The sequence below is a fragment of the Pecten maximus genome, chromosome 3, assembly GCF_902652985.1.
Source record: "Pecten maximus chromosome 3, xPecMax1.1, whole genome shotgun sequence".
Taxonomy (NCBI): domain Eukaryota; kingdom Metazoa; phylum Mollusca; class Bivalvia; order Pectinida; family Pectinidae; genus Pecten; species Pecten maximus.
In genome coordinates, this window is record NC_047017.1 from 8,230,731 (window position 1) to 8,258,543 (window position 27,813).

The 27,813-nt window shown below is 37.4% G+C and overlaps 1 protein-coding gene across 1 annotated transcript in view; it reads left to right on the forward strand.

Annotated features, from left to right (window-relative positions):
• The window catches only part of LOC117323080 (probable G-protein coupled receptor CG31760), a 37,574-nt gene extending 9,851 nt beyond the window's left edge, over positions 1-27,723 (forward strand). Inside the window, 10 exon segments of the mRNA XM_033878085.1 lie at positions 2,796-2,966; positions 10,233-10,356; positions 11,742-12,068; positions 13,232-13,300; positions 17,308-17,417; positions 17,978-18,192; positions 18,656-18,794; positions 20,757-20,865; positions 22,759-22,941; positions 25,224-27,723. Of these exon segments, the coding sequence (XP_033733976.1) occupies positions 2,796-2,966; positions 10,233-10,356; positions 11,742-12,068; positions 13,232-13,300; positions 17,308-17,417; positions 17,978-18,192; positions 18,656-18,794; positions 20,757-20,865; positions 22,759-22,941; positions 25,224-25,319 (1,543 nt within the window). The 3' untranslated portion in view covers positions 25,320-27,723.
• Positions 27,724-27,813: the final 90 nt, after the last annotated feature.

Below are 27,813 nucleotides of genomic sequence, written 5' to 3' on the forward strand. Positions count from 1 at the left end.
ACATTGCATTGTGAAAAAAAGACAATATTGATTACACAGTATTCACAACATATAGAATTGCCATTTGATAAATAATTAGTTATTAAACTTAAAATATATTGCACAACACATATTTATGTAAAATTGACATTTTTTTTGCATTACAGATATGTAGATGACACATTCCAATGCGTCAAATGTCTAGCATAAGATGATTATCAGTTGGATACTATTTCTAAAACAACCGACCACCCTATCTGATGGGCTGAACATGCACAATATGTTCAACAATATGACTATATTTGCTGTTTCAAATAGCATTTCATTACAGCAACTGTATAATTTCTCCTTTCTTCTGGAAAAGCAAAATGTTCATGTCTAGCTTCAAGGGTTAACACTCTTGAATAAACAAAGCGTAATTACTTGCGTGTCCTAGAACAGAAAGCTATTACTACAATACTTATATGGAGGACACAAAGAAATGTGATGGAGTATACTTAGGTAAATTCAAATACTGGGTCTGAAATCTACCCTGATAAAAATGTGGCGAAGTCTGACAAGGCAATCAAATACGTGTGTGTACCCACACTTAATGTCTTTGAACTGTGACGACGATATGTCTAATGTCTAATTAATCACCTTTGAGAAGGTTTCTTCAAAAGCCCTTGGAAATATGAAACTTCAATTCAACAGTCAACAAACACTACGATTTTCATCTTTATTGATACACGCACGCCAAAACGGCGAAGTTCGTAATATCTAAACCTTTAAATGTCCCGAACGTACTTTTAAATGAAGCAATTTCTGTCTTTATAACTGCAGTACTCTATTGGTTGTCAAATAGGGCGATCGAACTCAGTATATGATCTAAGATATAATTAGGTGGTATTATCCCGTCCATTGTGACTTTGTTGATAAATGGAATATTTCTCCAAATCCGTTTGACGAAAAGATTCTGTTACAAATTAGCTCACGAAAGTTATTACGTGGAAGTCGTTAGACAACGTTTTCTCTTCTGGCATGTCTTTTGTGAAATGCTATCAAGGGAATATCCTAGACTCATTTTGAAAAACAAAATCAACCCAAGTACTTTTACCTGTTACCTTATTACGCTGTTAATAGACAAATATCCCAGGACACCCTTTGCAAAATGACCTGACTGGACATAATGGATTACATATAGGTATTTTTGATAACGCTTCGATTATAAACAACATCATATAGATATTGGGGCTTATTTTCATGAGACTTGCAACTTGATCTTGGTAATTTTGCTTTTAGCGACGACCTGATATTGATTGTCAGGGAGATCTATCACCAAAGCGGCATCATTGCATAACATCGCCAAGCGTGATGCCTCTGATACTAGGGGAGTGACTTCTAGTGTATGTAAACATATATCCTCACACTGCTACACAGTTTGACCTTGCCCGATCGTTACTCCCGTCACGTTTTGTCTCAATATACCTTCCCCATATTAAGGTGGAGTTAACTCCGCGTCAAATAAATGTAGTAACTTGAATGAATTTTAAAATCCGAGGAAATTTCTTGAAATGTGATGTAGTTTTAGAACTCTTTTAGAATACCAATTTCTATTCAATTGGATTTTAATGATGACGTCATGTTTATTGTCAATGTGCCTATATGATCGATTTCCCAGTAGGATCATATAGCTTACACAATTTACAATTAGCAAACTGTTCATGTTAAGTACGGACTTTACCCCGATTGTACCTGTATTTTATGGCCGATGTCGGCGATGAAACAGAAGATGTTTACTCTTCCGGAACACCTGGCCCTATTCTCATTGTTCACAGTTCTATCGTCTCCATTCCATTTGTTTGTATTCATTTTGAGTCAGAATTATGTATTCACTTTAATGCCGGTATTCTCTGTTGTTAATTCAAACAAAACAATCAAGCATGTCTTGTTAATGCAATGTTGCTATAGTCGTCTGTCTCTCGGTCTACGCTATTGTCATCTGTCTCTCGGTCCTCACTATTGTCATCTGTCTCTCGGTCTACGTTATAGTCGGCTGTCTCTCGGTCTACGTTATAGTCGGCTGTGTCTCGGTCTACGTTATAGTCGGCTGTCTCTCGGTCTAGGCTATAGTCGGCTGCCTCTCGGTCTACGTTATAGTCGGCTGTCCCTCGGTCTACGTTATAGTCGGCTGTGTCTCGGTCTACGCTATAGTCGGCTGTCTCTCGGTCTACGTTATAGTCGGCTGTCTCTCGGTCTACGTTATAGTCGACTGCCTCTCGGTCTACGTTATAGTCGGCTGTCTCTCTGTCTACCCTAAAATCGGCTGTCTCCCGGTCTACGTTATAGTCGGCTGTCTCTCGGTCTACGTTATAGCCGACTGTCTCTCGGTCTACGCTATAGTCGGCTGCCTCTCGGTCTACGTTATAGTCGTATGTCTCTCGGTCTACGCTATAGTCGGCTGTCTCTCGGTCTACGTTATAGTCGTCTGTCTCTCGGTCTACGCTATAGTCATCTGCCTCTCGGTCTACGCTATAGTCGGCTGTCTCTCGGTCTACGCAATAGTCGGCTGCCTCTCGGTCTACGTTTGTCTTAGAAATCCATCTCATTGAGTTATAGTAACTAATTACTTTTTTTCCACAAAGAAGTTTTAACGAGAGGCTGTATATATTTTGTCGTGAAAACAAAAATCATGTTTTCGTTACTTCTTGAAAGCACATGTACTCCTGTAGTTTCGTTTGACTAAAGGATAAGGTCTTTCGAGATATTGTGTAATAATTCAAAAATTGTACAGAAAGATAATTATAAAGTATTTCATTGTTATTTATCTTTTAAAGGTCTGGGAATAATCTGCTACCATCTAGTGATATCGTCAAGGTGCTGGCGCAGTTGTCAGACGGGCATTGGACCAAGCCGTACTTTGACTGCGGTGGAGGCGATATCTGGATGGTGACCTACTCCTCTCCATTGTTTTACTATAACAGGACAACCGAATCATTGTTGTTCAAGTGAGTCACACATTCATTTTACTATCAATTCGTACTTGGTTGTCGTACGACAACATCATGATTGACATTTTTGTCCATGTGGGCACTACGTTCATGTGTATTTCCAGACATAGTATATCGCGAAGGTAGTGCAGGGGTTTGCATTAAAAGATATTGCTGGCTGGGCGATTAGGTGGCATAGATAGTGATTTCGAGGCTTGGTTAGGGCACGAGTCAAAAATTGTCTCCTTTCGTCATTTGTGTAACTGTGCTATATGAACATATTATTACGTAACTGTGTATTGATAGGCGTTATGGTCAGTTATCTAAAAAAAAATACGATAAGGAGATTTGTTTTTATCAAGGTGTGGTGTGGGGGCGAAACTGTTATGACATAGCAAAAAATGCAGTCATGGACATTAGAAATTATATTCCAAAACAGTGCTTGGAATAGAACACTCTTCCAGAAACTCTCCTTAAAGAGAATCCATAGACACTGGACTGATGACCATCAAAATATTACACTCTTCTAACATGTTAAACAGACACTCTACAAGCACGTGTTGAACAAGTCTCTTGGTTAAGGATCAAGGAACTTTAACTAAACAAATTGTTATTGAAATAATATTTTGTAAAATCCCCAAAAATAGGCAAAATAGATCAATACATAGATTTCAGGAGACCGTCACCATTCCAAAATACCATTTTTCGTGAAGCGTGCATATATAATCTCAAGTGAAAGGAATTGCTTTGGACACCAGCATTAGTACAGCAGATTAGAGAAAAATACTGCATTTCGTGGTAAAAGCATGAAACTTGGTGTGACCAAAGTTTATAACCTAACAAAACATTTCAGATATGGACCCATCGCCAAAAAATCCAAGATGGCCGCTGCGGTATCACAAAAACAAGGTTTTAGGAAAAAACAATGGTTGGATATGTTGTATATGTTAAAAAATGCTTTTCATCAGCAATCTATTAATTTACAAACGAATCAACTTATACTTCATTAGGGTTTTTTTTAATTTCCAAACCAGAACTTCTGTTTTTTTTAAATGGTCGCCATTTTCACCTTTATTGAACAAAAATATTATCAATTCAGAAAGAAGAAGAACTTTGTTTGTGCTTATATCGTGGAAATTATTGCGATGAAACAATATTAAAAATTAGAAACAAGCTACATTTGGCGAAACTTAATTTATTTCTACTTCCGGGTTTCAGGACGAATACAGAATTTATAGATTCCAAAAACTTTACTTTTTAGTAACATACTACTATAATATGATTTGTACCATGTATCAATAGCTGCCTAACAAAATAATCACTTTAGTATTTGTGGCAAGACGATGCCCATGACTTGTTTCCATTTGGATTTTCGATTCTAATAAGGTAATATGAAAAAATTGTCATTCAACTTCCGACTGATTTTCTTTAAGTTAAAACCCAGGGTAAGAGTCAACTTCGACGTAATCAGTTTGGTTTTAACATATTTTTCCGTTCATCTTGTTCTGCTTATATTTTCCGTTTCATGTTACAATATCTTTCAACATTAGTTACATTGACCATTACAGACACAACGAGCTGTGCACGGAAGTGATGATTTTGCACATTTACATGCTCGTCTGCAACCTTTCTTGCAGCCACAGTGTATCAGTTCTTTACAAAACGATGATGCCTCCGGCAATGAAATCCAGACTGGTTGCCAAGTTCCACATGTATTCCGTATCCATCCAAAGTTTTCCGGCTTAGGAACTATCGGTCTAGGATGTAGGGAGTTCGCCCACACGTCACCACACTGGAGGGTTGCACATTTAGTGTGTTGTATCAGAGCATCTTTTGTAAGAGGGATCGATTCAATACTTCGATCTTTGGTCGCAAACATTAATTTTCTGCATACATTCTCATCTGATTCCTGGCTAGCGACATGAAATATACAGTCGCGAAAATAAAGAGCAATCGCTTTTCAGGGAAGTGATGCAGTTTTTATCTTTTGAAATGGGTTTTTGTCTTGGCGTTCGAAGCAATGGCAGAGAGTTTCTCTTCACTGGATTAAAGATAGACACTTTCCTGTCTATCAGTCTGTCTTTCACATAAGTCTTATATTGCTCGATTCCAATGTCCTGAATCTTGCCAATGGCTACTTTCACCGACATAGGTGCTAAATATTTTGTGTCAAGGACAACCAAATCTGTACTGTCTTCCTGAAAAGGATTTCCAAGTCACATCGACCAGGGAATTAACATCAGACACGAACGCTTTCCTTCATGGTGAGAATCATCTTCTGTATTGTCCTTTAATGTAACGAAATCACTTTCGAAATCTTTCGTCATCCTTGCCATCTCAGGGCCCGCCACCATCCATCTCCGGAGGGCTATTGGACTGTCCAGTAAACCAACAGCGCCGCCTTCGGACTTGATTAGAGCATTGTTTTGTCCGTGAGCGTGATCAATGGCTATTCCAGAAAATGTCCTGTTTGTCTTGTGCACCACAAAATTTCCAGAACGAAATTCTATCTCCACGTTCGGATTTTGTAACCAAGGGTTTCCATATCTCGTACATGTACTGATAACCATCGGGCGTAGTGGTAATGGTCAAGAGCGAAGAACCAGGGGATTAACGTGGTCACCACATCTGAGTATAGTTCAAAATTACCTTCTCGGATCGATTTCACAAAAAGCAAGATGGTAAATTCAAGTTAAAACGTTAATAGCCAGTACTTGAATTGTGGTCTTTCGTTTGCCATTCTTTGACACCATTCATCTAAACAGATTGGTTGTTTTTCGAGAGATTCTGCATATTTGTTATAGGCTGAAGTCATCAGTTTATACAAAGCACTTACAGTTAGCTGGTGTGCTCTTTCGTCCGCATTACACGGGAAGCTTTAAGAAAGGCATCTGCTGTACCAGAAGAGGCTACGTTCGCCTGTGCTAATGCGAATGTCCATCCCGATCCTTCCAACCAGTCACCTACTAATTTGAACAGGCCCATCTCAATATGTAGACCGCCAAACATTACAACGGACTGGTTTTCGCCATATGAATCGGGCCAATTTCACTGTATCTGTTTCGCAAGCGCATAAAGCGGTTGATCAAGTGTGATAACCGGAGTTTTGTCCTAGATTTAAGGACTGCACACATTTCCGGATGATCGTCATTGAGTGTTTAATCATGGCCACAGACTTCGATTCTTTCTCAAATAACGGGAGAAGCACTGACACAGCAGGTTGACTATTGAATGAAGTTTCATGTGTAGCGTGGAAAGCTCCCCATGACACAGCAGATGATTCTCCCAAATCTTCAGTTGCTTCTTGTACTTTCTGAAGCCACCTGAATTCGTCTTGGAACGGGGTAAAAACGTCGGCGATATCCATTCTCAGGTCGTCTATTGGAGGTTCAGTCGAAAATTTGTCCCTAAGAATAGCAGGGGGCATTTGAATAAGACTGAGGAAGACTTGACGTGATGCGAACAGATATGTCAGCATCGGGAAGAGAAATTCGGTTGTGCCCTGGTCCCATGAAAGGAATCCTTTGCTGTTGTTGCACTCGGATTATGGTCGATGTTATCAATCGCGGCTGTGGTAAAAACGTCAGTTTTCAAACTAGCAGGGCAAACCAAATCCTCCTCCTGATATTTCTGGCATAGGGATATTGTTATCTTTGTTGACATAGAAAGAACTCTGTCGTATGAAATACATATTCCAAGATGAAACAATCTGTCAATAAGTGTTCGACATTGAGTTTGGCAATGCATAAGAATACCAACATATACAGGTAAAGGTGTTTCACGTAATACCGCATGACGATGACCTTGGCTACCACCAGCTATGAAGGTGCTGTATGTAAGTAATTGTGACATTGACAAAGCAGTCTGTGGAAAACGTTCTACCTCCATACTTGGACCATGCAGAAGCGCGTTTACAAATGTTAGTAAGGACCCGGGAACAGACTCCTCTGGACATTTGGCCTGTAATGAAAAAATGGTGACGACGCTTTTAAAATGTGTTTTCGTAACAGCTTTGCTGCAGCAAGTATGGTCATACAATTGGCATCATAATCCTCGTAGCAAACCGTGTTCAGGGCACTGTCGATATCATCTTTAAAGACAAGTAAATTACCTCAACCTTCCTTGGAGACTCTATGTCTGGACAATGTTCAAGTATTCTGTTCATGAGTCTAGTTGTATGTACGTCATGCTTTGTGTTTAAACCAATATTCTTGATTCTCTCCGCATATTTCTTTGATATATCAGACACTTTAAACACAGGAAAAGGACAAGTGCGATTCCATGAATGATATGTTATTTTCTTTGATCAGAGTCATCTTCATCGCAAAGTCTTATAACTCGATTATAAAGCGAAACTAAACACCTTTTGTGGTACTTAGCTTCTTGAGCTACAAGATCACCAGAACTTAATTTGGCCAAAAGGGCCGTATCCTGAAGTTCCAAGGCGCATTCTTGGAATCTCTCATTTGTACTGAACGTCGACACTTCATGCAAAGATCATGGAGCGGATGGAAGGTCACAGAAAAAAAAACCCCAGATATCATCCTGCATTGTGGCTCTGCAGAATAAGCTTTGTCTCGTGTGTTTTCAACATCCTCCGCGAGATTCGTATTCGTTGTCAGCTGGATGATGGCGCTTCTCAGCTCTGTCTACTTCTTTCTTGTTGTATTATAAAATACAATGCTTGTGCCACTTCGCTTGCTTTGTATATAGCGAGTTTGCAAGTCAACTTCCATCATCCAAAGCACTTATGTCAATGTCACTTTTCAGGAAACCAAGTTCCTTTATCTTCATGAAATTATCCGCCAGAGTTTTGTAACCTGCACCCACATCCTTTCGTTTCGAAGTGGCTGAACACTGTAGTGCTTCTTCGGTTTCTTGCTGACAGATAATGCTTCGCTTCAGATCCAATTCCTTCGATACTCTCTGTGGTGGCTCTGTGTCTGAGGCAACAAACTTGAATATTTTGCGGGACATCTTTGAGAATTGCCGCAAAAAGACAATGTCAAATTAATGTTATCAAATTCAGGAATTCTGTTGAATGTGATTGGCACCTTTATTCATACAAAATTTATAAAAGTGTTCCTTACCTTCAAAGTACCTTCTTTCTATCAATAGAAAATGTCAATAAGCCTAAAATGTTTTCGAACAAATTCTAGAAAAAAAGTTATATTACTACATATTTTACATTTAGGCGCCTCTTCTGCAGGTAAGGAAAAATTGCACTTGCTGCTCCAATTACATGATAGTGAAAGGCGACTGAATTTGGGATCCTGTATTTCTCTTCTTTCCAAACTTTTACTTGAGACCGCCTCACTTTTGGCCTTTGAGTTGCGCGTTCGCATCTGGAAAGGTAACTATTTTATCGCGATAGGTGACCTCCATATTAGATTTGAACCGGAAGTAGTATTTGGAGCATGTTCTAATAATACGGGAAATGCTGCTAGCATATGTTACATTAAAAAAAACCCACAAAATTGAAACTACATGATCGAAGCAATTTTTTTGGTTTCAATTTTAATTGATTTAGGTATATGTGTCCGCCATCTTGGATTTTCGCCGGAAGTAGAGGATTTTGGCGATAATTCAATATCTGAAATGTCTTGTTATATCATAGACTATGTTCGGGCAAATTTTCATGCTTTTACCATAAAATGCACTATTCCTCAGAAAATCGCTAGTTACCTGCCGTACTATATTGAGATCTGGTCATTCTAACACATGGAGTTTGTATGCATAATGTATATATGTAGAAATAATATGTACGTAGCTGAACTTTCTTACAAAATTTGAACCCTCATTAGTATATCTATCATTTTATACAAAAGCTAATTTATATAGTCCAGCAATATCAGAGGATCATTGAAGTCCTATCGATTTTTGGATGAAATGTTCATGCAACTATGTCGCTATTAGAGCCCAGATATATGAAAAACGTTGAGATAGACGTCTATGTCCTCGTAAACCAAGGACACGATATCTCGCACAGTTGGAAGCAAATCACAGCAAATGAAATGGTTTCTGACACAGGTGAAAACTAATCTCATCATTTGGTGAACAATAGCCATACAGGTGGGGAATCGAAGGCGTTTGTCATGGTATCGGCGCGATATTTAATAACGAGTGTTAAGGGGATGTCGATCATAATCAATTTCTATCCGTACTTTTGGCACCGTTGACCGTGTTATATATTAATCTCATGGTGTTAATGACATTGTTTTATTACGCTGATAATGTCACAACGACACCAATTTGGTGCCATACCGACGCTAATTTGTCGCCATGTTGACGTCAGAACGGGACAAAGGTTTAATCATGGATTCGCCAGAAGTTGACTTCACTTACACTTCGTTGACAATTCTACTGATGAGATTTGATTGGTTAACACTTTAACGCGTTAAATGATAACGCACAAGAAATAGTTCGCAGTTGTTTTTGTCATTTTGTTAAAAATATATATAGATTTCTATCAATTTATCGTTCGTTAAGAATAAGATTACCTATCATTTGTTATGATTTGTAAAAAAAAATGTAATATTTATACTCATTTCCGATATTGTTAGTTTTGCATATTAATTAGCGGCATTTCAATTTAGGTCATATCCTTACACCACACCTGATATTATGAAAACAACACACGTTGACACAAAAATAGGCCAATTCATCCTCAGATTAGCTTTTCTATTGCGGCAGAAACAGGTCACACAAACTCCTGGGTGTTTTTATATGGTATTTCCTTCACTCTCGCTAATTATTTTTCCAAAGTTACAAAAAAAAAAATAAATAAATAAATAAAGATATGTAAAAAAAAAAAAAAAATAATAATAATAATAAAACACTCGCTAAAGCTCATGTTTTTGTTGCTTTTGAAAAATTACTAACTCGAGTGAAAGAAATACCATATACAACAATCACTCGCTGTGTTACCTCTATATGAAGATATTGAAGACTGTAACTTCAAGATAAAAAAAAATTGAATTCCCGACCTTTAAGAGTGCAAGTTATTTTAAAATCTGTTTTGTAAAGAAGGGAAGTGCATACAAGGACAATTTGTGTTTTATTAGGAAAAATGGAGTGGACTGTCGAGATTCTTCACAATGTGCAATATCGGTTAACATATTCAATCGAAATCTAGTGCAAACAAACCATCACGAAATCAATTTGGAATAAAGGAGAGTATACATTTAAAAAAATAAAGTACTAGAATAACATCACTCATTTCATAAAAATTGATTTTTTAAAGAATAATTTACGTATTAAGATTTGAGGATCTGAATGTTTCAGGGGCGTGGCAACCATTGACATTGAACTGACTAACATTGACATCAATCAATGTGATCTAGATGAGAGCGATGCCGGGGCTTTGGACGTTTTCCGGGGAACGCACAGCTGTATGCCATCTACAGAGGTATGCCATGTAGTCACAGCAATGTCTTATACAAAAGAAATATGCTGGCACAAGTTAATACTCTAACATATTTATGTCAGAAGAATCAAACATAACCATAAAGCTATGAATCCCGATAAAATTTATTCTTACTCCGTCTCCGTTTGAATTTAAACATATTTTATTTGCTTCAAAAACATAAATCATTATGCACAAGATATAACAACATTAGTAAGGCCCTCTCCACAAATTTTAACTGTAAAATTGAAAAATAGCATAATATGATCACAATGAGTACCATTTGATATAAATAACAAATAAATATACATAATAATGATAATACTATAGTAATAACTATGTCGTAGAGGGATGGGACTAAAGGGATGGGACTAGAGGGATGGAACTAAAGGGATGGAACTAGAGGTATGGGACTAAAGGGATGAAACTAAAGGGATGGGACTAGAGGGATAGGACTAAAGGGATGAAACTAGAGGGATGGGACTAAAGGGATGGGACTAAATGTATGGGACTAGAGGTACGGGACTAAAGGTATGGGACTAGAGGGATGGGACTAGAGGGATGGGACTAAAGGGATGGGACTAGAGGGATGGGACTAAAGGTATGGGACTAGAGGGATGGGACTAGAGGGATGGAACTAGAGGGATGGAACTAGAGGTATGGGACTAAATGTATGGGACTAGAGGGATGGGACTAGAGGGATGGGACTAAAGGGATGGGACTAAAGGGATGGGACTAAAGGGATGGGACTAGAGGGATGGGACTAGAGGGATGGGACTAGAGGGATGGGACTAAAGGGATGGGACTAAAGGGATGGGACTAAAGGTATGGTACTAGAGGGATGGAAGTAAAGGTATGGGACTAAAGGGATGGGACTAAAGGGATGGGACTAAAGGTATGGGACCAGAGGGATGGAACTAGAGGGATGGGACTAAAGGGATGGGACTAAAGGGATGGGACTAAATGTATGGGACCAGAGGGATGGGACTAAAGGTATGGTACTAGAGGGATGGAATTAAAGAAATGGGACTAGAGGGATGAGACTAAAGGTATGGGACTAAAGGGATGGGACTAAAGGTATGTGACTAAAGGTATGGGACTAGAGGGATGGGACTAAAGGTATGGGACTAAATGTATGGGACTAAAGGTATGTGACTAAAGGTATGGGACTAAAGGTATGTGACTAAAGGTATGGGACTAGAGGGATGGGACTAAAGGTATGAGACTAGAGGGATGGGCCTAAAGGGATGGGACTAAAGGGATGTGATTTAATGGATCTATGATAACAAATCAGGTAGCTAAAACTATATCATCTTATATCGGTATCTAATACATTATATACAAATTAAACTATGTTAACCTTATTCCTTCTTTCGTTTGCTCTGCAGTGTGTATTTGAGGCCGGGCTGGGTTTCAAACGAGGAGCGTATAAGTGTGTATGCCAGCCTGGCTATTACTTCTCTGTAGTAGACGCTGCCATTAAATACTTCAGCGGAATTGAGATAGAACGTCTGTACTCAGAAAACAATACCGCCGCCATGGATAGCATGCGCTGTAAGCCATGCGCTGCCGGATGTGACACATGCGTAGACGCTTCGCCGTGCCTTTACCAGAGTCAGCTTGCACTCCGACTTCCGGTCCTTATCTTGACGATTGTCACTGTGATTCTCATTGTTATCGTCGCCTGCGTCACATACAACTTCCGGTTTGAAATGGTAACTAAATCAATTTCATTAAGCAACTTGACTTTAAAATTAACATTAATGATTAAATGTCACCTTTCACCTAAAAATCCGAATTGTCCACAATATGTCTACCTTGTTTCTGTAACTTCAATCATGATAGTTTAATTATATGTTTTATTCATTGAAGAATATACACATGTGTCCTATTAAAAATTAACTTGACACATGAGTGATGTAAAGGACTGTAAACGTCACCCATAGCGTGCCGGTTACGATGTCGCAGAGGTAGCCATGGGGACCGCATTTAAAAAATGGCGGATCTTTGTATGCAATCAGAATATACACGTAACACTACCTCGTCCTTGGAGTTTGCCTTCACATCTGTGCTATCTATAACGGCTATATATATGTACCATAGCAAAAATAGTTCAATCATTGGATATTTGTGGTTACGTGATTTGCTTCATTGTATCAAAAGTAAAGCATTTTGCAACACTATTAAATTGGAAGAAAACATTTCAATAGCACATACGTTTGTTAATAGACATTTCTTATTTATTTAACAGATATTCTTGCAATATTATCCAGAAAATCAGAGTTTAATTTTTATTTTGCTATTGTTACTATTTGTTCCGCTTAGCGTTATTTGCTGATAAGAAATTTTCAATGTAAAGTTGATCTCGTGGGCACACCTTTCCTGTCGAATCAGCTGTAAATAAGTACGTAAGAAGGGAGTGCAGGAAATTTGTGCAAATTGTTAACACCGAAATGGCGGCAGCTCCGGCTGAATACTCCTGAGAGAGTTAAGAAAGACATTTTCTGATTGTTAAAAGTCCAAATACGACGGAAAATAATATGTGAAGGCTTTGAGATGGTTATATTGCTGTGCTATAGCGGTATACAGGACTCCAAATTATTATTATTTCATTCGACAGTGTAAATCTATTCATAAAGAAATATATTGGTAGGCGTCTATATGTACTCCTATATCCCAGGTCCTCAAACATGCGCTTAGAAATCGGCGACAACACATTCACAGGTGTAAATATATGGAGAACAATTGAATCATGGATTATTATGATCGATTGGGAATATCGATTGGTATTAGGGGTAAATGTGTATGTGTCTAGCAGAATTTCTCTCCCCCCTTTAGTTGTGTAGCATTGTCATGTTAATGTTTGATTCATTGACAGGCCATAAAAACCGGAAGTCCTATATTTCTACTGATCATGTGTACCGGAAGTGTCTTGATGTGCATGAAGGTTAGTACCACAGATAATTATCCATATACTGGGATCACCAATATCGTAGTGATTGATATTGTCAAGCCTAGGGATCTTAGCTTTTATTACATTCATTGCATACATGTAAATCGCTATACGGTCAAAATAAGTTATTTCTTATTTGTATGGTAGTAAGTGTATGAGTCAAAGAAAAAAAACGTAATAATTACAGGTAATTAAAGAAATACACTCATTCCGGAAAGTAAGTACAGAAAAAAGTAACAACGAAGGGATTTTTTTTTTATATAAATATTGTAATTCCTAGAGAAATCACAAACATACTGTACTCCCGGGAAGTAACTACAGAAACACGTACTGTACTCCCGACAGGTAATTACCGAAATACTGAACTACCAGGAGGTTAATACAGAAATGCTGTACTCCCGGGAGGTAATTACAGACATGCTGTACTCCCGGGAGGTAATTACCGAAATACTGTACTCCCGGTAGGTAATTACAGAAATGCTGTACTCCCGGTAGGTAATTACAGAAATGCTGTACTCCCGGGAAGTAATTACCGAAATACTATACTCCCGGGAGGTAATTACAGAAATGCTGTACTCCCGGGAGGTAATTACAGAAATGCTGTACTCCCGGGAGGTAATTACAGAAATGCTGTACTCAGGGGAGGTAATTACAGAAATGCTGTACTCAGGGGAGGTAATTACAGAAATACTGTACTCCGGGGAGGTAATTACAGAAATGCTGTACTCCCGGGAGGTAATTATAGAAATGCTGTACTCCCGGGAGGTAATTACAGAAATACTGTACTCCCGGGAGGTAATTACAGAAATACTGTACTCCCGGGAGGTAATTACAGAAATGCTGTACTCCCGGGAGGTAATTACAGAAATGCTGTACTCCCGGGAGGTAATTACAGAAATGCTGTACTCCCGGGAGGTAATTACAGAAATGCTGTACTCCCGGGAGGTAATTACAGAAATGCTGTACTCCCGGTAGGTAATTACAGAAATGCTGTACTCCTTGGAGGTAATTACAGAAATGCTGTACTCCGGGGAGGTAATTACAGAAATGCTGTTCTCTCGGGAGTTAATTACAGAAATGCCGTACTCTCGGGAGGTAATTACAGAAATGCCGTACTCTCGGGAGGTAATTACAGAAATGCCGTACTCCCGGGAGGTAATTACAGAAATGCTGTACTCAGGGGAGGTAATTACAGAAATGCAGTTCTCCCGGGAGGTAATTACGGAAATGCTGTTATCCCGGGAGGTAATTACAGAAATGCTGTACTCCCGGGAGGTAATTACAGAAATGCCGTACTCCCGGGAGGTAATTACAGAAATGCTGTTCTCCCGGGAGGTAATTACAGAAATGCTGTTCTTCCGGGAGGTAATTACGGAAATGCTGTACTCCCGGGAGGTAATTACAGAAATGCTGTACTCCCGGGAGGTAATTACAGAAATGCCGTACTCCCGGGAGGTAATTACAGAAATGCTGTACTCAGGGGAGGTAATTACAGAAATGCTGTACTCCCGGGAGGTAATTACAGAAATGCCGTACTCCCGGGAGGTAATTACAGAAATGCTGTTCTCCCGGGAGGTAATTACAGAAATGCTGTTCTTCCGGGAGGTAATTACGGAAATGCTGTACTCCCGGGAGGTAATTACAGAAATGCTGTACTCCCGGGAGGTAATTACAGAAATGCCGTACTCCCGGGAGGTAATTACAGAAATGCTGTACTCAGGGGAGGTAATTACAGAAATGCTGTACTCCCGGGAGGTAATTACAGAAATGCTGTACTCTCGGGAGGTAATTACAGAAATGCTGTACTCTCGGGAGGTAATTACAGAAATGCTGTACTCTCGGGAGGTAATTACAGAAATGCTGTACTCTCGGGAGGTAATTACAGAAATGCTGTACTCCGGGGAGGTAATTATAGAAATGCTGTTCTCCCGGGAGGTAATTACGGAAATGCCGTACTCCCGGGAGGTAATTACAGAAATGCTGTACTCAGGGGAGGTAATTACGGAAATGCTGTTCTCTCGGGAGGTAATTACAGAAATGCTGTACTCTCGGGAGGTAATTACAGAAATGCTGTACTCAGGGGAGGTAATTACAGAAATGCTGTACTCCCGCGAGGTAATTACAATAAAGCATACTTCCGTGAAGTCATCACTTTCTCATTAACAACTATCAAATGTCGGACATCTCCTCTTATTAATATGGTAGACCAGATAGTCGGTCAGATCCCCGCGGATAATCTCATACTTTGCGTGATTTCCAATAATACCATTTTACGCCCTTTGTATCGAAACATGATATTTTATGTTCTATTGCTTTAGCGAGTGTTTGTTACTAGTCGTCGAGCGAAATGGTTAACACATCTCACAGAATTATGTTATGAGAGATAATCGATAGACCAGATTGTCCAATATTATATCTCATTCATATAACAGCGTATTTTATTGGATTAACTTAATCATGTGTCAGACTCCTAATCAAATCGTTCCCATCGTTTTGCTCTTATTCGGAGCCTCTCTGACATGTTGGAAGGCATTATTAGTCTTTCCACGAGAGTTCCGAGTTCAACAAAACAACAAACAAATGCATATTTCGAATTCGAAATGAATTCGGAAGATAACATAATATTATTTCAACCCGAAGGTAGCAAAAAGCTCAGCTATGGAATATTTTTAAGGGTTCTCGAAGGTTTAAACCGAAAAAATTGTGATCGGTTTAAATATCATCGTCTGCTTCATTGACATGGATCGTTGCGTAGAACTGTAAATGGCAAATGTCATAGCCCCGATGTCCTTTGTAATTCTCAACCTGGAAATCTGCTTGTTTCCGTCTCTGTATTCTGTATCTGTTTACAAAATTATACAGAAATTATCTATATATATCGCGCTATATTTATACACAAAAGTATTCGGAGTCACCAACCAATTCCTGCCGTTCAACCCGGAAATATTCAACATAATTGGAAAAATTAGACTAGATCAACAGATATGTTCGCGCTGGGGCTCGCTAATTGACTACGGTGTAACATAATACTACAATTCATTTCGAATATCCACAGCTCCACGAGATACTCTCTTCCAGTATCAAAATTAATTGTACAGCTGACATACTTTAACGACCAATAACACGCTTTACGCCTATGTATCTAGTGGATTAAAACATGTCAACTTAAGACGACAATTCATGCATGACACGAAAGCAACAATAATATCGAGTAAGGTCGGACATAAAATGGATTGAAAGCTTATAAAGAAATAAGAAATGAAAGATTATTTAACAGATTTTTTTGTAATGTTCGAATACCCTTCGCTTACTAAATTGGTTTTGGTGGTTAGTTATATGCACAGGCTAACTAAATTATTACTGTTCCTTAGTGTACTTATTTAAGTATCACTACTCAATTGTACATCAAATTTCCACCATAAATTGTAATTGTTTTGTATCTGCTCAAAGGCATTATTGCCTAATGCAAATAAAGACATACCATTATTATAAACATGTTCTAATTTCCGCCATTGTTTATTGGTAGGATACTTGCCTGTTGTTAAGAGAGTTAAAACAAAAACCATGCAGTTGTCAAAATAATCTACAAAAATATCACGCTAACCATGTCATAAGCGCATTATAGTTTCATATTAAGCGTCATTTGATAAGTAACAAAGGTTTATATTTATATTTATTTGATAAGTAACAAAGGTTTATAAATAATTTAATTTTATGTTACAAAGGTTTATATAAATATTTATGTAACAATGGTTTATATATATATATTTAATAAGTAACAAAAGTTTATATATGTATTCATTTGATAAGTAACCAAGGTTCATAAACGATTTATGTTTTTGTTAGACTTATATGAATATTTTATGTAACAATGGTTTATATATATATATTTGATAAGTAACAAAGGTTTATATATATATATATTTGATAAGTAACAAAGGTTTATATATATATATATTATGTAACAAAGGTTTATATATATACATTTGTATTTTAAACAGATGTTCATTACCTTCTCAGACGCTACCGAAGCTCTGTGTATTCTTGAACAATGGGTGTTTCATTCCGGTTTCGTCCTAATGTATAGTGCATTGCTACTGAAGACATGGAGGTAAGGGGCGGTTGTATTAATTGTTAACTTCAGAAACCTTTAAAAATGATAGGTATTACAGCAGTATGGTCCTCAGAAATACTCGACATTTGTAATTGATGGATATCATTATTTGAATCTTAATAACAATGAAAAGTATTTCTTTTCTACTTGGGAAATATGAACAGGTAGATTATAACAGAAAAATAAACGAAAGTTATTTGTTACTTGGGCGGACTATACTGCGTTATCAGACACATCTAACTTGAACAGAAACAGAAGACGAGTGTTTTTGATTTTTGTTTATTTTTCTGAACTATATTTTCTTTAAGAAGTTATTGAACACGAAGCGGCTGTATGCCAATAAAAACGTAACAAGCAAAATAGTCATTTCACATATAATTTGATGATATAATTTAAAACTAGCCGTTAGAAATTTCGTTTACAACAGGGTTCAATTATTGAAGTCCGTGCAATGAACTTGAGAAATTAGAATAATATTACTGAAATAGATCTCAACACTTATAAACTGTAAAATAAATAACAACGTACTTACTGCTTTTTTTCGTTTTTTTTTTCAGAATATCGGTTATATTTCGGGTAGGAAGACTGAAGCGCGTGTTTCTACCCGATAAAATTCTCCTTCAGAGAATGATCCCCCTAATGGCGGTTACAGCGGCCTACTTGACCGCATGGACAGCGTCCGAGAGACCTCGGGTGACAACGAGAATGACTGTTGGCAAGCTCAAATTCCAAGTGTGTATCGAAGGATGGTGGTCGTACGGGATGCAAGGAGGTTTGTTATTTCTGTTCACTGTACAGTTTTTATTTATTTATCTATCATTTATTTATTTATTTATTATTTATCTGTTTTGTGAAAAGGACGAATATTTCGAAGCATACGTTTTACATTTTTTATATTTTTTCACACCAATAATTATATCGAAAAATAAGAATCCTTTTAGATAACCATCCCGACTATAAAGAAGAGAGATCGCTTATCTACGTTTAACTGTCAATCATCCAACATATTAAAACTGAAATATAAAAAAAATAATATATTGTATAAGTGCTTTAACAGTAATTTCTATGTACCGATTCTTTTTATATCAATCATGAATTCTGAAGTCGAAAAAAGTGTTCTCGGACTTATTTTTTGTGATGTCACATCGGTTCTATTTGTTTATTTCAAGCATAAAATGTTAAGTAATAATTGATTCCATTATTACAGATATATTTTCGTGTGATATTTGTTTCAGCCGAGGCCATCATGTTACTGGTAGGTGTTTACCTATGTTTTACTGTTAGGAAGGCGCCCGCCCATTTCAATGAGAGCAAGCATATCACCTGGTCAACATACAACGCTATCATCCTCGGAACTTTTCTTGTCATCATAATGTGAGTCCCGAACAAACTTTTAAATCTCATCCAAATCTCCTGCTATTTTGATAGAAAGAACGTTATAGAACTTGTTTTTCGGCGCGAATATAACCAATTAAACAGTACATATGCCGTTAAGTATTTTAAGCGTCTATATAAACATCTGTAGAGGCACAGGTGCCTGACTCGTTTTATAAAATAATAACATATAGAGTACATATAAATGAGAAAGGTTCTGAACTCTCCCAGGCTTGAAATCTGATGTATTTATTTCTAAGTACCGTAGCTTCCGTTGTATTCGGTGGATTTTTTTGAAGTAGGACTTAAATTGAAGAGAAATGGTCAATCTTTAAAATAAGCCATAACATGTTGTCGATTTCTCGATATTAGTTTACGAAATCGGGCGTGAAACTTCAAAATCCCCTCGATTTTGTTTAGTCGGACAAGTTGACGTATCGGGGTCACCACACTTTGACTCTATTGGACATAGCTTTAAATACGAAGTCCACGGGTTTTATCAAGAGGTACGCTTCATCAGATCACCGAATACAACTATTACATACACTTACTTTATGTATACGAGCACCCTATCGACGGCCCCGGGACTTTTTATGCATACTGATAGCAGATTTTCCCCTTGAGTAGCCATGTTGTGTTAGTCGCGGTAAATTTGAACAAGCATTCTGATTGGTTAAACAATATTTCTATAACCAATCAGAATGCTTGTTCAAATTTAAGCGTCTATATAAACATCTGTAGAGGGACTATTTTGTATCACAAATCAGATTGTCAAGGATTACGTTAGTATATTTGTGTCATGAAGCACAGCTCTGTTGTTATGTGAACGTCTCCTGAATAGTTGTGATAGGGTAATGTCTATTAAAGGTGTCTTGTAAAGTTGTATTGTTGTTCCAGGAAAAAACGTGTCTTGTTTGGATGTGTTGTGAAGACGTGTTGTGTGGATGTTTTGTGGAGACGTATTGGGTGGATGTGTTGTGAAGGCGTGTTGGGTGGATGTGTTGTGAAGGCGTGTTGGGTGGATGTGTTGTGAAGACGTGTTGTTTGGATGTGATGTTAAAACGTGTTGTGTGAATGTGTTGTGAAGGCGATTAGTGTGGATGTGATGTGAAGACGTGTAATAAAAAAATGTGTGGATGTGTTGTAAAGGCGATTTGTGTGGATATGATGTTGAAACGTGTTGTTTGGATGTGTTGTGAAGGCGATTTGTGTGGATGTGATGTTAAAACGTGTTGTGTGGATGTGTTGTGAAGGCGATTTATGTGGATGTGTTGTGAAGGCAATTTGTGTGGATGTGATGTGAAGGTGTTTTGTGTGGATGTGTTGTGAAGGCAATTTGTGTGGATGTGATGTTAAAACGTGTTGTTTGGATGTATTGTTAAGGCGATTTGTGTGGATGTGATGTGAAGACGTGTTGTGTGGACGTGTTGTGAAGACGTGTTGGGTGGATGTGTTGTGAAGACGTGTTGTGTTGAAGTTTTGTGAAGACGTGTTGGGTGGATGTGTTGTGAGGACGTATTTGGTGGATGTGTTGTGAAGGTGCTTTGTGTGGATGTGATGTGAAGGTGTTTTGTGTGGATGTGTTGTGAAGGCGATTTGTGTGGATGTGATGTTAAAACGTGTTGTGTGGATGTATTGTTAAGGCGATTTGTGTGGATGTGATGTGAAGACGTGTTGTGTGGACGTGTTGTGAAGACGTGTTGGGTGGATGTGTTGTGAAGGTGTTTTGTGTGGATGTGTTGTGAAGACGTGTTGTGTTGAAGCTTTGTGAAGACGTGTTGGGTGGATGTGTTGTGAGGACGTGTTGGGTGGATGTGTTGTGAAGACGTATTGTGTGGATGTGTTGTGAAGACGTGTTGTGTGAATATCTTATTGTCTTAGTGTCTTTTATTAATGTATATTGGTGAATTTTGACTGACAATCTTAACAATCTATTTATGTTTGAATATTTCAATATTACAGCTATTTCATCAGTCACACAAATTCCGGTCCAGATTATATCTATCTTATATACTTCTTACAAATCCAAGTGTTCGTTACCATAACAACGGCTCTGATATTTACACCAAAGGTAAGATAAACCTTTATAGGTATATCGTTTTACATTAAGCACTTAATTATTTTAAATGTTTTTTATTTAATTGTTTATCATTTGAAATCGAAAATCGTTAATATACTAATAGAAATATATACAAGTACATGTAAATAGGATTTCAACAGGCAAGCATAGGAAGGCTTTATCAGAAAATGTTTGTCCTGTAGTGTCTTAATAATGTTACTAGGACTAGGGATAAGCTGGAATGTTTAGCGATCAAGTAAGCACTTAATAAATCTCAAAGCGGTTGATGAAGATTTTTTGTGCCATTCTGCATGTCGCAAAACTTAGCTCAATCTTTATCTAATGTTTGCAATTTCAAATTGTCACAGTCGGAACTAGTTCGCTCGAAATAATTTTCCCGCAACAGCGCCTTGTATATATGATATTGGTTTGTTATTTGTTGTCGTGCTATATTTAATTACCACGAAGATTGCGAAATTTGATACACCGCGAAAATACCCAACAATACAGAATGCAATTGTCATTCTTTAGCCACGCCAAAGTATAGCTTATATATGTTTTTATATTTCAAGACATTAACCATGTATTCTCTATTTATATGCTGATGTTTTCTGGTAACCTTTTCCCTCTTTTGTATTCTGTAAACATTACTATGAGCGTGGATAATACAAGTTTTTTTATGGCGTTATATGAGATCCGTTAATGGCTGAAGTAGTGAAGTTACAGGATATTGTATACAAATGTTATATGCCAAGATTGGATATATAAGAAGATTCTTTGAGAATTCTTCTCCGGAATGTTTGTTTTTAATTACATATCAATACGTACACGAAGGCCATTCACCGTAAAGAATACCCCTGCCTTGACATATAACCATGTGTACATGACAAACAAGCTATGGCTGTGTCAGTTATCAATCATATCATGTTTCACATAGTGGGTAAACTTATATCCAAATCTTATGTTTCTAGGTACATTATCATAACCTTATAACGTCCTAACTCCTAAACCGGTAATTAACTGTTAATTTGGATTATATAGTGAAACACTTTGTCAATAAAGTTTCGTCAACAACCTTATATGAATAGTGGCTAGCCTTGGCGAGCCAATATTGTTTTTCTGTTACGAGCAACAGCTCATATTTTATGACACTGAACATGCATTCTATTTATCCTCATACAGTCATCAAAAATAATCATTTTTAAGTTGCCTTTTAAACGTTGTTTGACTTGGAAGTAGGTCAGTCGAAATTTATCCTGCAACTAGCATCTGCATTGTCGTAATACACATACAACATTAGTTTTTGCTGTTTGCGGCTGTGACAGAAAACTGCTGTATTTTAAAATCTTAGCACGTGTGTCAATTTGACTGACCTACTTCCAAATGAAATAACGTTTGAAAGGCAACATATTTGGATTTTGTTAATACTGCTTCACTTAAAAAACGATTATTTTTGATGACTGTTGCAGGGTGATTAGAATACAGAATCCATTGTCTTAAAATATAAGCGGTATTTTTGGCTCGGGACAGAAAGACAAAAGTGGCTCGTCAAGGCTCGTCTTGACTTTTGTCTTTCTTTACCCTCGTCAAAATACGGCTTATATTTTAAAACACTACTCATGTATTCTCTATATACACCATTTTTTGACCCTACCTCACTTGGTAGGACGAGATCTCATTCGCATATATTCAGAGTAACTGTCTCTAAATAGTTTCATCTAAGGGAGTGCATTACAGAATATAAAGCTAATTCCTTTACAGAGATTTATCCCAAACGGCACGTAATGATGTCCTATAGATTTGTTTAAGTATATGAAACGCTTATAGGTCAGGGGTCTGAATACACATACATAACATCTCTCAGGTTATGTAACCACTGAGTTCATCAATCATCTATTTTTGCAGTTCTATGCCCTTTATAAGAAAACGGAAGTTCGTGAACTTGAGAATGAGAGTATGCCAACTGTCTCGCACACTATAACAGGACGGGAAAAAATTAACGTGCTAAAGACCATCAACACAAAGGCTCATCGCAAGTCTGTTTTCACTCAAACCGAGAACAAGCTATCACCGGAGTGGGTTGGCAAGGTTAGTATTTTCTTCGTGAGATGGCGATGACTTGATTATTTGTCTTTCTCAATATATAACGCTTCAGCACCACTACATTTTCAGATTGTCTATACTGAAATAACACACATAGCTTTAACTAGGCCTGTATCTGTTGGGGGGAATAAATTCAATATCACCAAATATTTATGTTCAACAATATATTTATTTGAATATTAAGTTTATTGCTTTGTATTATTCACGGATAACATGATGATATAGTATTTAAAATTAAGTACCCCTAGTCAAGGGGTTAGTCCCTTACACAATACTGAATAAGTCTGACTACTTCAAGGAGTTACTTCCCCTTAAGTCAATTTGTCATATCAATGTGTACTTAAATATATTTGTCTGTATTTCTTACCACCTGTTGTTACTAAGGAGAAGACTTAGATAGGCTATGACTGATGTCTTAATCCTATTTTTCTCTGTCAATAATATTTGTTGAAATTGAAAACAAAAATACTTAAAGCTATAACCAGAGATGACAAATGAAGTCTAATAACGAGTGTTATCTCGAGAGTATCGATTGTCAACATTTAAAAAAAAAACTAAAACATGTAACCAAATAATTTGATGAAATTGCTTTGCGGTTTAAAAGACTGTGTTTGTTCATAGTTAATGCATATTAGCTGGCCCTTTGAACTCCCCACTCAACAATCCTAGTTCGAGCCAATTAGTTAATTACAAAGTCATTTTTCAATGCAATAACAAGGTCAGTAATACATGATATCTTCATAATCGTTGACCCAGGTGTGCAAATTAAGCAGATTATTGTAATTGAATGGTAGAGCGACCGAAACATTAGCAAACGCATATACATTTGCTATGATTGTCCTTTCTCTACACTCAACCAATTTCGGATTTTCGGAAATTTAGCCCCCCCCCCCCCCCCCCCCCCCCCCCCCCCCCTCTCTCTCTCTTTCTCCCTTACCAAATAATGTAGCTCTAGATGATATAAGGATGACATGTTTTGGAACTAGATTTAGTGGTCAGAGGCCTAGTATTATCTTATTGACCTTCGTCTGAAGCAAGTGTAGAGAGGTGAGATTACAGTGTTGAGGGGTGAGATGAAGCATGTTGTAGAAAGGGGAACAGGTGACCTACAGCTGCTCATTTAGAGGAGGTTAGGTTACGGCCACACTGTGACGGTTGTTAATGAAATAAAAACATGAAAATAAATGATATAGAGCCATGATTATGAACAATTGAAAAAAAAAAACCTGCCACCAGCAAAGGTGAGGGAACAGACATTTCATTTGCAAATTCAAAGATATAGGAAGCTGCTGGGTTCAGCAGTGTTTTTCAGTTGATTATGATTTAGAATGCCCCGGACGAAACACAATTATGAGGAATAGACAGGAAAACGATTCTCTGAAAATCTGCTTATATCTAACTTGATGTGAAATGATTATATGATTAACTGCAATGCAGCATCTAGGAAAGGGCAACAACATAACCAGAACGATCTCAAATGATAATTCCAGTAATATAACAGTTTACGGATGCCTGGTGTCATTCTCTTTGTAAGCACGATCTACGGGTATGACTGATATGATGGGTAACCTAGCAATGGAAGATCAAAGACAAATTCTAATACATTAAACTATCGTTGTTTAATTAAGTTATGTAAGCTATTAATCACAACAAGGCTGAAGAAATTGGTATCTGGTTACAAATTGACATTTGTATAAAATTAACATTTGACGACGTAAAATTGAAATCCTTGTGGAAATCCTTTGATGATGGGTACAAAGCCAACTGACCCACGAGCGTAACGATGGTTTCGATTCCTGTAGACAAAACTTAGTGAACATAAATGTCGCGTGTTTCTTTCCTCCTGACCCGGAAGTAAACTGTCGGGTTACCTGCCTTTGATGTCCTTGCACCGAAGTAGAGACTAATTAAAAACTGTATACAATGTAATTTGCTTTGAAGCGACCTCTGTCACAGGAAGATGTAGATTGTTTACGATATAGCATGAAATTACTGTATTGTATATCCAAGGCTGTTTGTTTTCAGTGATGCTACCAGTATCCATATAGGTTAAGGTTTTATTATTTTATGAATAAAATATCATCTCGTAGATAGGGGGAACTTTCCAAGTTAATGTTTCTTTTTTGTGTTGTTTTGTTTTTGTTTTTCAAACACAAGCCCGTTAATGTATTTCTTATTTTTGTATCTTCAAATGACTTTTCTTAAAACCTGCACTAAATCTATACTAGCGGGAAGTATTGACAGCTATGCGTTCTTCTATCTTTCAGGCACCTTCTGACATATCCATTCATCTGACGAGCCGAAATCGTATTCACCCTATTAGACAAACACTGTCACCACATCCATCATCGGAGGAAGTATAATAGGGACATCATCTTGTCTTTCCGTCAGTTGGTTCGACATTACCAGGGAAATTTCCTGTCTTTCCGTTAGCTGGTTCCCTGCCTTTCCGTTAGCTGGTCCGACATAACTAAGGAGACTCTCCGTCTTTCCGTTAGCTGGTCCGACATAGAAAGGGAGGCTCTCTGTCTTTCCGTTAGCTGGTCCGACATAGAAAGGGAGGCTCTCTGTCTTTCCGTTAGCTGGTCCGACATAGAAAGGGAGGCTCTCTGTCTTTCCGTTAGCTGGTCCGACATAACTAAGGAGACTCTCCGTCTTTCCGTTAGCTGGTCCGACATATAAAGGGAGACTCCCTGTCATTCCGTTAGCTGGTCAGACATAACTAGGGAGACTCCCTGCCTTTCCGTTAGCTGGTCCGACATAACTAAGGAGACTCTCCGTCTTTCCGTTAACTGGTCCGACATAACTAAGGAGACTCCCTGCCTTTCCGTTAGCTGGTCCGACATAGAAAGGGAGGCTCTCTGTCTTTCCGTTAGCTGGTCCGACATAACTAAGGAGACTCTCCGTCTTTCCGTTAGCTGGTCCGACATATAAAGGGAGACTCCCTGCCTTTCCGTTAGCTGGTCCGACATAGAAAAGGAGACTCCCTGCCTTTCCGTTAGCTGGTTCGACATAACTAGGGAGACTTCCTGTCTTTCAGTCAGCTGACATAGGTAGGTCACGCGTTGGTCAAATCTACTGAAGTATTGAGAAATGTGCATTTTAATCATATTAACATTATAAAATCGTTTATTTTTTTTCTCATCGACTCAGTACAACGAAATCGGCTTCGATATTTCTTGGCGTCTTTGCCATTTGTTGGAGTACCCAGGATAAACAAAAATGTTGATCTTATTGTAGAAGATCATGAGTATAGTTATCACACAGAAATATTATTGAAAACGGAGAGATGGAATGGACAAAGAGCCAACCCAGGTACAACCAGTGAGATTGGAGCATTAAGCGTTTCCGTAAACCAAGAATAATGTACTTTACGCGTAGATTGTATGTATACATTCCATATTATCAAAGTAGATTTTAAAATGCAACGAATTAGACACGAATTATTGGAGCTCTCTGGTTAGCAGATTTACCCTCTCCAGATCCGCTACAAGCTTTAGGATACAGACTCGTTTGGTTTGTATAACGATTAGAGATATTCTGTTCCGAAATGACATTATCAAGATGCAAAGCGATGATCAAATCAGTGTACATTTCTTTATTTGCCTGAAAAAAATGCATCAGCTTTCGTGGAAATGCTCGCGAAAATTTGAAAATTATTATCTTCATAGTAAATAATATTTTATCAAAGCTATTCATTGCGTATATTACTTCAAACATTTGTAAATAATGTGTTTTAAGACATTCCGTCCACGTGGTACTAATAAAATAGGTTTGGTAAAAGTGTATGTTATATATGTAAGCATTTCATTGGATTACCCGTCCATAACGTTTTTGACGTTGCTTTTAATTGGTTGATAAAACGGCGTGATCATTTCCAAGAAAAGAGTCCATCAATGAAAGTGTATGGTCAATCAAATTCTAAGGATAAACTTAAACAGATAGTTTATGTTATGGAGCTAAAACACAGTGTACTTATCATAAAGCGCTTCATTTAGAGAACACTTCGTTGTGGTGTCATAACATAACATATATATCCAAGTTATTTTTTTATAAATAATCCGTTGTACTCGAAATTATTGTTGTTGGCATCAAGTAGTTACATGTATGTAAACAATCCATATTGATTTGTTGTCACATTTGCAGATGTTTGTTACTGTTGTTTTATGTATTGTGTTATTTCCGTCATAGCTTTCACATGTCATGTATTTATTTTCTCATAAATAGTTTAGAGAATATCACTTTAACAGGTATCAACATTTCACACCAAAATATACCATGAACTTAGCAAACGTACTACTATGGTGTGTTTATCGGTATTGGCTGCAGTTAACTGCATTTTCGACCGAATTCAGCTTAATAACAATAATAACGGTATGACGTCATCATGGTAACAGTTTAAATTATGGCATTGACAAAAAAGCAAATATTACCATTTTGACTTCATAAATGAACGAAGAAATTTTTTTTTCATTCGTGACAAGATTGTAGAATTTTATAAACAGATGAGAAATATTTGAATCGCTGTGATTGAACTAGCGAACGAGGTGTAATATTTTAGCTCTATCGTGTGTCAGGTAACAATAGTCATCTTCATTGTGTTCACCATTTAAGAATAATACATTATAATGTATATAATAAGCCCTGTCATCGAGATCTTTCAAGCTCTTTAAAAATTACATAAAATTTAACAACTTCGAAGTTTTGATAAACCCGAGACCATATCATTTGATCTGAAAGCTATTAACATGTACATGTGCTGGTGTGAACGATATTGAATAAAAATTAATTTGATATTAATATATTTTTTTGTTTTGTTTGGAAAATAATTTTAAAAGATGTAAATATATATATATT